This window comes from Siphateles boraxobius, unplaced genomic scaffold, assembly GCF_051911475.1.
Source record: "Siphateles boraxobius isolate OS27281-9 unplaced genomic scaffold, OSU_SipBor_1 41, whole genome shotgun sequence".
NCBI classification, from domain to species: Eukaryota; Metazoa; Chordata; class Actinopteri; order Cypriniformes; family Leuciscidae; genus Siphateles; species Siphateles boraxobius.
The window spans coordinates 30,311,826-30,325,535 of NW_027509042.1; the positions used below are offsets into that span (position 1 = coordinate 30,311,826).

The window sequence follows — 13,710 nt, forward strand, 5'->3', positions numbered from 1 at the left end:
TCTTAAACACCCCAAAATTGCAAAGGAGTTATTTAATGTAGTTGTCAAAAAGACGTGGCAAGAGATATGGGATAAAGTAAAAAGGGGTGCCATCTGCATTCAAAAAAGTTGTGAAAGAGCAGTTTATGGCAGTAGCAGGAATGTATGAATATACATTGAATATAGTATGAATATAGCATGTACTCTGCTCTCAATAAATTAATTCATATAATAAAAAAAGCGTGATTTCGGCAATTGTAATAAATGTGGACTTTTAGAAACTAGGCATGTGGTTATAAAATGTATAAGGCATAAAGAATCAAAAAAGTATATAATAATATATAAGCTTTGTATAATAAAATAGATTAAGCTCCCCTTCTACAACAACGCTCCATCCCAATAGGTGGCGGTAATGCACCAACAGTTAGTTTCCCAACCGCTATTAAGCCTAGAAGAAGAAGACACGCTACTACAGTGAATAAGCATTTTAGTTAATTCGTCGTAGTTTCAAGACGTCACTGTATGCTCAATGTTTATTTCCCAAGAAAAATATTTTTGATTATACAGCGTCCACGTACCGAAAAGTTCATTTTATGGTACAGAAACAATGATGAAGATCTTTCTGGAGGGCGTGGAAAAGTTTGTTGTTATCACGTGATAGACCTCTAATGTTTGATAAACTATTTCTTTTTTATCCTCCAGTTTGGTTTTGACGTTCAAAGGTTATTTTCAAAGAATGCCTCAACCTAAATACAGAAAGATTGCTGTATTGGGGTATCGTTCAGTTGGTAAGTGTTTGATAGAAATGTTTGAGTAGGAAGTATTTGATGTTATGTAGTCGTTAAGTTAGCAGAGTTATTGCAGTTATTTCATTACATTTCATCTGAGCTGTTTACTGGTTTCCAATCACTTTAAGTTTTACGTATTTACAAATTTACGTATTTATTTCGATGCTGTCAACAAGCTTCTAAACGCGGAGCAGCATTTGGCGACATAAGGGAAAAGCGCATGGTGCTGGCAAGAATTAGCAACGTGCTTCTTCAGTCAGATCACGCGCGATATGCCGACCAATACTCGAATAACATCAATCGGGCAATTCTAGTAACATGTAGACATGTCTTAATATTGATCTGTTACTCGATACACGTCCTTTTTAAACCAATTATTCGATTAGCTAAAAAGATATCGCTTTCCGTTCCACCTTAAATGACGCTACGTGTCGATGTGAATGGCTCTGTGTCCATAAAGTGGTTTGAAGCGCTCATTCTCGGTCATTTTGAAGGGTACGTAAAAAAAAAAAAGACACTGTGGAATGGTAAACAGTGTAGTGCCCTATCAAGTTTTGGGGATAATACAGAATGAGTAGACCCCGAATTTCACTGTAACATTTTCAATGGTCTTGTGAAATTGACATGTACGATAACAAAGAATAAGCTTTCTTGTTGCATCTTCTCTAGGCAATTTGAGTCTGCGTTTCTCCGTCAAAGTTTGAACAATTGTTACGGTAGCGGTACCATTCTGTTTTAATTAGACCATAAACTTTACATTTGAGACAATACATATGAATGAACCAAGGTTTATTTTAATATCTCCCCATGTGGATAATTTTCAAGGGTGCGTGTAATATGAGGGCTGTTACAAAAATGCCAAATTTGAAGAATTATTACTGTGCCATCTCAGAAATCAACATTTCAAAATCAAATGGTTCTAACAATACTGTAAATGTAGATAATTGAAGCCACCATACATGAGATTAATTTTTGTTTATGTTGTGTAGATGAATATCAACCTATGCATAGCTATATCTTGAAAGCCCGGCGACCTGTAAAATCTTGTATATTTGATGTTTTGCCTCTTGAAGTGGCAGGTCTTGTGGTGTTTTGTTTGCAGATTGGTGCCATTAGGTCTGCCGGTTGTATGCAAGTTGAGGGCGGCAAACTATATCTCTCTTGCTCTATCATTTAACTTCATGACTCACTGCATGTAAAAGTTTTGGTAATGTAAACGCACATTAGTGCGATATTGTTTGCATCCATTAAAATTAAAGAGACGGGAATTGCAATTACAGTGCTCAATGGCAGTAGTTGTATTATGAATTAGGGGAAAGCTGTGAAGTTAATTGCTCAAATATGATAGATATATTATTATAATTTTGTACTTTGTTTGTTCAATGCATTATGAACAAACTGTTTAATCTTTGTACTTTGATACAAGTTCACACTGTATCAGTTCTCATTATCATATTTAACACAGAGTGATGCCGAAATAAAATGGGCAGAAGGTTCAATAAGATTTGAAAGTGGTATGTGAAGGCCAAGTATAGTAACCTATACTCGGAATTTGTCCTCTGCATTTAACCCATCCAATTTAGTGAACAGACATCCAGAGCAGTGGGCAGCAATTTTTTGCTGTGGCGAGCAAAATGGGGAGCAATTGGGGGTTAGGTGCCTTGCTCAAGGGCACCTCAGTCATTTCCTGTCAGCAACCTTCTGATTACCAGTCTGACTCTCTATCCATTAGGCCACGACTGCCCGACCCATCTATATTTACCCATATGTGAAGTTCATTAAAAACTGTACGCTATGTTCAAAAGAAATTAGGCAGAAGGAGCAATGAAATGGCAACTTATTTTTTACTATCACATACGGTATGTTGACTTAATGAATCAATTACAATTGGTTTTAGCATTCAAGATGTTTATTTTCACAATGCATTAGGCTTTGTTTCAAGCCAGTGTCATATTTAACGCACCCATGAAAATGACTGTGAAACTTTTACCCGAATTGGGCAGAGGTTGCAATAGGATGGCACATTCCGTATCATCTACAGGTCCTTCTCAAAAAATTAGCATATTGTGATAAAGTTAATTATTTTCCATAATGTAATGATAAAAATTAAACTTTCAAATATTTTAGATTCATTGCACTCCAACTGAAATATTTCAGGTCTTTTATTGTTTTAATACTGATGATTTTGGCATACAGCTCATGAAAACCCAAAATTCCTATCTCAAAAAATTAGCATATCATGAAAAGGGTCTCTAAACGAGCTATTAACCTAATCATCTGAATCAACTAAATAACTCTAAACACCTGCAAACAATTCATGAGGCTTTTAAAACCTCCCAGCCTGTTTCATTACTCAAAACCGCAATCATGGGTAAGACTGCCGACCTGACTGCTGTCCAGAAGGCCATCATTGACACCCTCAAGCAAGAGGGTAAGACACAGAAAGAAATTTCTGAACAAATAGGCTGTTCCCAGAGTGCTGTATCAAGGCACCTCAGTGGGAAGTCTGTGGGAAGGAAAAAGTGTGGCAAAAAACACTGCACAACGAGAAGAGGTGACCGGACCCTGAGGAAGATTGTGGAGAAGGACCGATTCCAGACCTCGGGGGACCTGCAGAAGCAGTGGACTGAGTCTGGAGTAGAAACATCCAGAGCCACCGTGCACAGGCGTGTGCAGGAAATGGGCTACAGGTGCCGCATTCCCCAGGTCAAGCCACTTTTGAACCAGAAACAGCGGCAGAAGCGCCTGACCTGGGTTACAGAGAAGCAGCACTGGATTGTTGCTCAGTGGTCCAAAGTACTTTTTTCGGATGAAAGCAAATTTTGCATGTCATTCGGAAATCAAGGTGCCAGAGCCTGGAGGAAGACTGGGGAGAAGGAAATGCCAAAATGCCTGAAGTCCAGTGCTGCTTCTCTGTAGCCCAGGTCAGGCGCTTCTGCCGCTGTTTCTGGTTCAAAAGTGGCTTGACCTGGGGAATGCGGCACCTGTAGCCCATTTCCTGCACACGCCTGTGCACGGTGGCTCTGGATGTTTCTACTCCAGACTCAGTCCACTGCTTCCGCAGGTCCCCCGAGGTCTGGAATCGGTCCTTCTCCACAATCTTCCTCAGGGTCCGGTCACCTCTTCTCGTTGTGCGTTTTTTGCCACACTTTTTCCTGTGTGAACTTTGAACTTTATCACAATATGCTAATTTTTTTAGAAGAACCTGTATATTTATGAAGTTTATGGGTCCATAAAAAAAAGAAAAGAAAAAGATTGCTCTTTAGTACATTTACATGTGTTGGTGGCATACTCTTCACCTGCCTACATAATGTGGCTTGATCAGTGAGCAGCTTTCTCAACACTTTTCCATTACTTTAGTTATCAATTCTTTCCATTATAATATAATAATATTTAATGTCATCAACACCATTATAATGGCTGTCACTGTTTTTGTTACCAATTATTTTTAACATTACTTCGGTAATCATTTTTATTTTACAACAGGAAAATCCTCCCTCACGATACAGTTTGTAGAAGGACAATTTGTAGATTCCTACGACCCTACTATTGAAAACAGTGAGTACTGAAATACTTTGACCTATATTACTAATATTATAGCCTGCATGACTGTAAAATGCCATGATGGGCAAATACATTAAATTTAGTAGCTAGCAACTAGTAGATCCTAGTTTTTAGAACATTGTATAATGTAGAAGCATCAAACACAGTATTGTACAAAAGTATGAGAGTGGGCTAGGTCGGTTCTGGCCAGTGTGGTGCCTTGGGCACAATCAATCATTGAATCAATGGCACTTTATGTGGGAGAACCTATACCTCTTTCTAGTGGTCGACCGATATGGGTTTTTTGATGGCCGATGCCGATATCTGAGAGAGCAGGGTGGCCGATATAAAGCCAATATTTGTATTTGTATATCAAACGTGTGTATATATATATATATATATATACACACACACTTTATATTTATATAAATCAATACTTAATAAATTAGATACATTTAATAAATCCTTAAAATAAACATGCTTAGGCCCTATACTTTAGATGGCAACTTCTTGAATCTGCAATCATATTACAGTATTTTTCACAAATAAAGTAATTGTTTAAAAATATATGAATATGTGGATAAAAAGGAAGTAAACACTGTAACAGGGCACTCAGTAACCTGGTAATTTCATGCGCACTGATAATCATATTTTTTTTACTTTGACTTTTGACAAGGTAGGCTAACGCTAATTTTACATACAGCACACAGTGAAAACGAAATGAATATGACACAGTGGGCAACTGGATATAGCACAGCATATTTTAAAATGAAGGATTTAAAGTTTTTCGATCGCGTCTCCTGTGAAGCTGATCTTCTGTTCACATTCCCACACTTCGCACGGACCGTCACTGGTCGCATTTACTCACTTCACACGGACTGACCGTCACTCACAGGAACACGTTTATGCAGGCTACAAATGCACACTTCACAAGATATCATAGCTGGATTCGATTACATCTGCAAGGTTTGTGAAATTAAATGTTTATTAGATATTCAGAGATTTGTTTAAATGCTGTAGATCCGCATTTGCTGAATGTTGACGGTAAATGAGAAAGTATTTTAGCCTGATTGTTTGGCTTTTCGGTTACAAATAATATAAAAGCAAACGCATTACTTTTTCACATACCATTTACTTTCTTTGATTACCAGTTCTGTAGCCACCGGTTCTGTCTAACAAACTATTAGATATGACTGACAGAGAGACGGAGAATGTGAGTGAGCGCTGTGTGATCAGATTCAGGCGCTGCCGTTCTCTTCTCCGTTGTGGTGTTCTCAGCGCAGCCCGTCAAAATAAAAGTCTGCCGCGCCGTCAAAATAAAAGTCCCGCTTCCAACACATCGGCCAATCAGAAAAACTTATCGGCCTATATTTGGCTTTTTTTAAATATCGGCCGTGGCGATATATCGGTCGACCTCTACCTCTTTCCATTTGAAAAAAAAACTGTCCTTTAGTATGTAGAACTACATATTATAACCATGTTTGTTTATTATTAATTTCTATTTTTATTGTTTTTCTTGTTTCTTTTGCCTTTTTGTTTATTTTAATGTGTAGGCAAGTTTAGTGTGCATTACATGTTATATGATTAATTATTCATTAACAAACATTGTTATATAATGCTTAACAGATCATCGGTTATTTTCAAATAGTAATTAATTTCAATAAATTTAAAAAGGACTAAACAAAATTGTGTTATTAGTGTATTTCATCAAGTGATCAGTAATGGTTGCTATTGTTTAGTGACACCTGTCAGCTTAACTAATTATGAATTTTGAAATTTCATGTATGTGTTTCTGTAATTTATAATTTAGTTAATGCCTGCTTGTGTGTTCTCGGTATGGTCACTGAAATGTGGAAATTCATGCAACTACATGACAGTTGGTCCCCTTTGTCCCCAATTTAAAATATTTTTGTTTGTCTTTAAGCTTTTAATAAAATGGTGTCTGTGAGTGGCCAGGATTTCAATCTCCAGTTAGTTGACACTGCTGGACAGGTAAGACCCCCTACAATTTTTCTATTTAAATCTTTTTTTTTTCATCATTTTTCATACCAGTTGTTCCTCTCCCCTTTTCTGTTTAGGATGAGTATTCCATTTTCCCCCAGTCTCATTCTATGGACATTCATGGTTACGTTCTGGTGTACTCTGTCACTTCAATGAAAAGGTCAGGGTTTTTTTTTCTTATTTGCATTGCTATTATTCTTTTATGTTTTGTTTTGTTTTCTTTAGTCATACAACTGGAATGTTTAAATGTTTGGTCTCTTCTGACCATTTAATTTTCTTAAGTGACAGGTTAATATTTAAAATAAACAAACTTGCATACTTATGTAATTGCTCTTTTTTTTATATATTTGTTCTTCATTCTTGGACTCATCAATATATACCCAGTGTTGTTTTTGTGTTTGCATCTTTTTTAGGTTTCTGACTCTTTTTTTTCTGCCAGTTCTACCCTTTTTGAGTATAATTTATTGGCCCTGTATGGACAAATGTGATGCAATTGTACTACGACTGATCTGTGGTACTTTCACTTGGTAGTCATTTTTATGCTGTTTCAAACTAAAATTTTCATTGTTGTTTCCAAATTCTTTTATCCTTTATTAAATGAAAAGCCCTGTTAGAAACATTAGTGCAGTGAATTCGGTCAGGCACACAAGAAGGCAAAGCACTCAGACGTGATGCTGGAAAATTTGGACTGAACATGCACAGTCCTTGCAGCTGGTCCTTCTGATGATGACATTTACATAATGGACTGTGCAAGACAGAAGGAAATGAACAACTCTTTAAAGGGCCATTATCCCTAATTTTAGTGCTGGTCGTCACATCACAGATTTGAAAAGGCTCATAAAAAGTTATGAGAAGAATTGAGCATAGGAGGGGAAAGGAGAAGTACAGTGACCTACAACACCAATCAACAGATCTTCTGCACACTTACTAAAAAGATATAGTGCAGATTCAAATGTTTGCGGAGATAAAGACAAAAGAGTTGTGGGCATGGCAGTTCTCTTTACATTTTGCACTGCCTAACCAATACATGATAGTGCTTTCTGTGTAAAACTTACCAGTTAGTTCAGAAGAATTGAGCATGCAGACCACGTTTAAGCTTTAGTCAGCTACACTAGTTTCATAAACCTGTATCAACAACGTTATTTGAACAAAAATATTTGTGTTTCATAAGTAGTGTGCAAAATTTCAAGGCAGCTTACTCAAAACAACATGAACTATTTAATTATTATTAAAACCCCAAACCCTTTTATCTTGAGAATTTCTGTTTCAAATGTGTGAAAACATATTTAAATCTTACCAGATATATGCACTAATTCTACTTAGTACGTTTCAAACTGTTGCATTAGTTTACTAATTAGACGACACCATTTTCAACAAAAAATGGGACATTTTTTAATGCGTTTTGGCCATTCATTTACACGACATCTGCATTTTGGGGGCCTGAAAACGCAAACTTTTGAAAATAGTGTTATTGTCTCCGTGTAAACCACAAAAATGTGAATTTGTGAAAATGGAGACATTCGTATTACCTGTTCAGTGTACAGGCACGTAGTGTTCTTTACAAAATGACATTGCCAACCACTGGCTTTTTAGTCATTTTCACGGATCTGTGTGAACAGGGATCGTTTTGACCACATACTATACTATTGGTATAAATATAACTGCCAAAAATTCAAATAGAATGCTGAAACCATGAGCACGGGCTCTGTCAAGACTCCTTTTACTCTGGCATGGTTCTTGTGCAGTTTACTGACTAATGTTCTGGGCTGGAAAAATCGATTCCACTAATGCCCAATGGCTGTCTCTCTGAGCAATGTAATAACATTGCAATGCATTATTCTGTAGGTCTTAATATGTTAAATTGCATGAGAGAGAATGAATCTGCGGGTTCAGTTTCAGTCTCAAGCAAGTACTTGAAGAGATTACCAACAGTTTACCGCCAGATCACCATGTACACTTCTGGTACCGTGAACAAGATGATGCAGAAGTGCTGCTTACACAAACACTGACACATCATATTTATTTTTGGACTAGTTATGTAGTCACATAAACGACACGTATATCACCTTCACCTTGTATCAACTTTTGTATCAGAAGTCTATGGAGAAACAGGGCTGGTTCTAGACAGGCTTAATTTCGCTTCAAATTTTACTATTACTATTAGTAATATTAATTACTTGATATTTTGTATTTTTCAAAACCATTATTCTAACACTAGTAGTGGTTGAGAAAAAGTACCTTTATTTAACCTTATATTCTGATATGGGTTATTTTTCTTCTGATTGTAAGGGACTAGATACTTATTTGAATGTTTTCCAACAAAATGTAAACATAATCTGCTCTGTTTTCAGTTTTGAAGTTGTGCAGGTTCTACATGACAAGCTTCTTGATATGGTTGGAAAGATACAGTAAGTGTGGTTTAAACTCATGAACATATGGTCAAAATATTACATGCGGTCATAAAACATAAATAGTCATAAATATTACATATTTACCCAGGGTACCTACTGTTCTAGTTGGGAACAAAAAAGACCTTCACATGGAAAGGTAAGCATAACTATATATTCACTTTTAGGGACCAAGCACTTAAACCCTATATTGCTTTTTTTATGGTGTTGGCTTATTTATTTTAATTTTATTTTTAATTTTTGTAGAACTAGATGTGTATAACTTTAAATTTGTGTTAAACTTGGTAGAATAGTCTCAAATCCCGCCACTTGTCGAATATACGCCCATCAGTCTTGACAGGTATCGCTATTATAAAGTCTTTGATGTTTTTGCAATAAGCCATACTGAATCCTGGGGGGGGGGGGATTTGCGGCGTTGAGTGCATGGATCGTGATCATGAGGAGTGCCAGCAGTGAAGGGCAAATTCAATGATGCTTGGTTGGCTCAGTATTGAACTATTAAAAATTGGCTTATCAAAATTCCAATTAATAATGCCTAATAAAGTAGTGTTTATAAGGGCAGTGCTGCTTTGTTTACAGAAGTAACTGGGGAAAACAATATATTTCTGCTGTTCCAAAACCGCCATCTGCTGTCATTGAAACTGCATTTTCATTCAGCACGTCTCCACAATTTGTCCAGACCCATGCGAAGATCGACCCCTATTTTCACACAGCGTTGTAAATGTGGATTAAGGAGCTAATGTGCTTTTAAAAAATATATAGAATAATCATATATCTAGATTATTATATATAATATTTTAAATTAATATGTAGCTATAATCATAATCAATAATTTTGACTAATCCATTTTCTTTAAAGACTGACATGTTTTTTTTTATAAATTATTTGTTTTATATATATTTTTATATATATTTTTTTTCAGTCATTTTATAGTTTAGGATGTTGTCATAAACAGTAATCATTGTGCAGGTGTTAATAAAAGGAAAGCCTTAAATTAGATTTTTAAAAACCCTGCATATAACCTGTACACGTGGTTAACAAATTATTTTGAATATTTGTAATGGATAACAATGACCTTATCCATATTTCTTTATGTGCAAAATTTTGTATGTAATATTCTCCCTATATTTTAATGTTTTTAATCAAGGAATGGTTCATAAAAAAAAGAAAACTAAAACCAGTGTGAAATAAATATTAAAAGCATGTAGAATGCCCCTCCTCTCTCCTCTCCTCTCGTACACTGTACCATCCCTCTCTCCTAATTGTATTTTATTACTGCAGTAACATTAGGCAGAGGTACAGACAGCAGCTACGACTTTAATATTGTCCATTTTGGCAGTAACAAACCCACCTTTATTGTCTTGGTTGTGCTTGATACAAAATAAAAGGTGCTTTAAAAAGTCCTTAAATCTGGTGTTCGTGAAGGATGGGTTTGAACAGGGTTTCCACTCTTAGTTTAAAGGGTGTTTGTCTCATTTGCCGTATATAACCATTAGATGCTCTTGACAAAATGTTATAAAAAGTAATTGTATTTTCTGTTAATTTATGGCAAAATGAATGACACATTTTTTTTGTAATTAAGTTATATAAATATGATTTAATGTATTTTTGTGCTTTTACCTGTAATAAATGCAGCAACAACGAGTTCTTAAATATTTATCACATTTCAGACCATGGTAGATGACCAAAATGGTAGAAAACCAAAATGGTTTTCTACCATTTTGTGGTGGAAGGCAAAGCATTTCCACTCAGCATGCTCTCTTTTTTGTTGTTTTGATTTAGAGTGATTAAACCAGAAGAGGGAAAGAAGCTAGCTGATTCTTGGGGTGCTGCTTTCATGGAGTCGTCCGCTAAGGAAAATCAGGTAACACCTCTTTGTATCTTGAATAGGAACTTTTGCTTGCCTACAGTTAGTTTAACAAAACAATTTGTCCACACATTTCTGTAATAAGCATATATTTGTTTTCTGTTAAGTTTGGACATTTGTGTATATATTCTTCTTAAAAGAACTTTAATTTTACAGACAGCTGTAGAGGTTTTCAAGAGGATTATTCTGGAAATGGAAAAGGTTGATGGAAACGCCCCATCAGAGGAGAAGAAGTGTGCAGTGATGTAAGGCATGTAGTAAACTCACATGCTGAAGTTAAAAGACACATCACCTTGCCTTTAACTATAACAAAGCAGTTCAGAAATAGGTCCCCTCCTGATTAATTTCCAGATGCTTCAACAAACATTATTCCAAAAATCATATTCAGTGTAGGGAATTAAATATTGATGCTATTTGAAGCTCAAATTACTGTAAAAGCTTTTACTTAAAATCTACCATCTCTGTAACCTTCAGAACCTTCAGCTTTGATATGTTGACTGACATTTCATGTTTAATCTGACAGGTACTAACCTGTCTGCAACTACTATCTCAATTTTTCTCAGCAATACACAGTTGTTCTCATTTTGATTTTATTTTATTTTTTGCTCTCCCTCTGACACATATTTACTAATTTTACTTCTCTTATGTAACCAAAAGAAATAAAATGGGAAGTCCTTTGAAATTTAGTTTACATACAGGCTGTCATTTAAGACGGCACATATGACAACTTAGTGCTGTGCTGCTCCTTTCCTCGTCCTTGTGGGGTATGTGAACAGTGTGGGTATATAATGATGTAAACAGAACCCCAAAAAGATCTACTCTTGCCCACCACCAGTGGTTTTATACACAATGAAGTGACTGCAAGAATTGTATTCTTTCTAAACCTTCAGTATAAATTAAATATGAGATCTTTAAAACTTTGTTAGAATGCTATTTGTGAGATTTAGCATTTTTATTTTATTTCTTTGCATTTTTGATGGAATTGTTTTGCTTTGATCCAGAAATGAACATGGTTACCCGTAAAGGTGCCCATGGCATATAAAAATCCTCATTAAATAAATACACTTTTTTTTAGGATAATGCTGAACTTCATACAGACCATTTGCCGTTTGTGAGGGCTAATATCTACAGTTACCAAGGACCAGTCAATTCATGATCAACAATTTGCTCCTGTGGTGTTTTATGAGCTTAATCACTAACAATATCTCTCTAGAGCAGTTAAAGGGTTAGTTCACCCAAAAATGAAAAGTCTGTCAGTATTTTCTCACCTTCATGTTGTTCCAACTCCGTAAGACCTTCGTTCATCTTCGGAACACGAACTAAGATATTTGTGATGAAATCCGAGAGCTGGATCACTCCTCCATACTCCTCCATAGGCTTCTTCAGGGATTGAACTGGCTGGCCTCAAAGTCATTAAAGACATTGTTAAAATAGTCCAAGTGACTACAGTGGCTCAATCTTAAGTTTATCAAACGACGAGAATCCTTTTTGTGCGCAAAAAAACAAACAAAAATAACGACTTTATTTCAACTATTCATTTCCTTCTCTTTGGGCCTCTAGACAGTTAAACTAGTGATATAGGTAAACTCCTGTTGTTGTACCTCACACGCATCACCCACATGACCAGCGTCGGCCAATAGTGAGCCTACTTGTGACGTAGCTCTACGCAATCATACTAAGTTAACTGACTAGAGGCCAACAGAGAAGGAAATGAATAGTTGAAATAAAGTCATTATTTTTGTTTGTTTTTGCGCACAAAAAGTATTCTCGTCATTTGATAAACTTAAGATTGAGCCACTGTAGTCACTTGGACTATTTTAACGATGTCTTTAATGACTTTTCGGGGCAAGCAAGTTTCAATCCCTGAAGAAGCCTATGGACTAGTATGGAGGAGTGAACCAGCTCTCAGATTTCATCAAAAATATCTTAATTCGTGTTCCGAAGATGAACGAAGGTCTTACGGGGTTCTAACAACATGAGGGTGAGTAAATACTGACAGAATTTTCATTTTTGTGTGAACTATCCCTTTAAGACTGATAATACACCGGCTACTGAAAAATGTTGTTCCAATGCATTTTTGATATCTTTTGCATCATCCTCTCTGCTTCCCATTTAGTAATTTTTAGCCATATTAAATAGTACCATGACACGAATACCATCATGTAATTTCCTTGCCCATACTACATTGAATTAGCATTACTGAAATCCAAAGGTCCTTTAAGATGTGACCTCCTCATTTTCCCGTGAAGTTCAGAGTGCTAGGTTTTTCATTTTTATAATTTTGACAGCCTTCATTATAATTTTTTTCTGTATATGGAATTTTTGTATGTGGAAAAATAAAATGTTTAAAGAATGTGTTTTCTGTTTATTTGTTGTTCTTTTCCAACTATCAAGAGTTAGTTGGATCTCTAACATCAAAGTTGAAATAGCCAGTTAGGTGTGTATTTACCCTATGATGTAACTTGCTGCCTAATCACTTGATTACGATGAATCGTTGGAGAATATAGTTTTATTTTGAGTGTGGTTTTACTTTGTCATACTTATGTTGTTCATCCACGCTGTGATTGAAGGGCTGTGGTCACCATCTTCTGGTGAAAGGGCGGGAATTCATTCGGTATGACGCTCACAGTGCTTGGGCAGAGCCCGTTTACGGAGAGCCTGTTCACTCCCTATTAAGCCCTATTTTACCGAATTTGGGTTGTGGAAGTGTTGTGGAAGTGCCACCAGAGTTCCACTGGGGGGCGATCGCCCTGAGTGCAAAATGAATGGGAGTCTATGGAGCTAGAAGGCTAAATTTGTCTCTTTCACCCGATTGCCATTGAGAAATCTCAGATTTGATTGTAGGTTTTGCAAGTTCAACATGGGTTATAGGACGAAAGTTGAATGAACGAGTACTGTCCTTTCGATTTCTTACAGGTTGAGGTGTTGCCCATTATGTGTGTGTTGCCCAGAATGTGTGTGTATTTTCGGCGTGGTCTTTTAAAACAACAAAACAAAAACTCTTCTAGCACGTGTATTTACCTGTGTCAGCTGTGTTGTCGATGCCTCGAGAGAGGAAAAAAAGTGCAGAGCGCGAAAGCACCAAAGTGACTGAAGGATTGCCGTAAAGCAGTATCTCTAGTGG

At 36.3% G+C, this 13,710-nt stretch overlaps 1 protein-coding gene across 3 annotated transcripts; it reads left to right on the plus strand.

Moving 5' to 3' along the window:
- Positions 1-430: 430 nt before the first annotated feature.
- On the plus strand, positions 431-12,939 carry rhebl1 (Ras homolog, mTORC1 binding like 1). 3 transcript variants are annotated; one of them, XM_077199155.1, is made up of 10 exons: positions 432-575; positions 682-767; positions 4,254-4,325; positions 6,235-6,302; positions 6,389-6,471; positions 8,663-8,719; positions 8,811-8,858; positions 10,502-10,583; positions 10,743-10,831; positions 11,662-12,939. In XM_077199155.1, exons 1-10 carry the CDS (start codon positions 502-504, stop codon positions 11,699-11,701), a joined length of 699 nt encoding a protein of 232 aa, XP_077055270.1. In that variant the 5' UTR covers positions 432-501; the 3' UTR covers positions 11,702-12,939. The 3 variants fall into 3 exon arrangements, with proteins under 3 accessions (XP_077055272.1, XP_077055270.1, XP_077055271.1); XM_077199157.1 differs by having other exon boundaries at positions 431-767; XM_077199156.1 differs by having other exon boundaries at positions 434-575; positions 10,743-12,939.
- Positions 12,940-13,710: the final 771 nt, after the last annotated feature.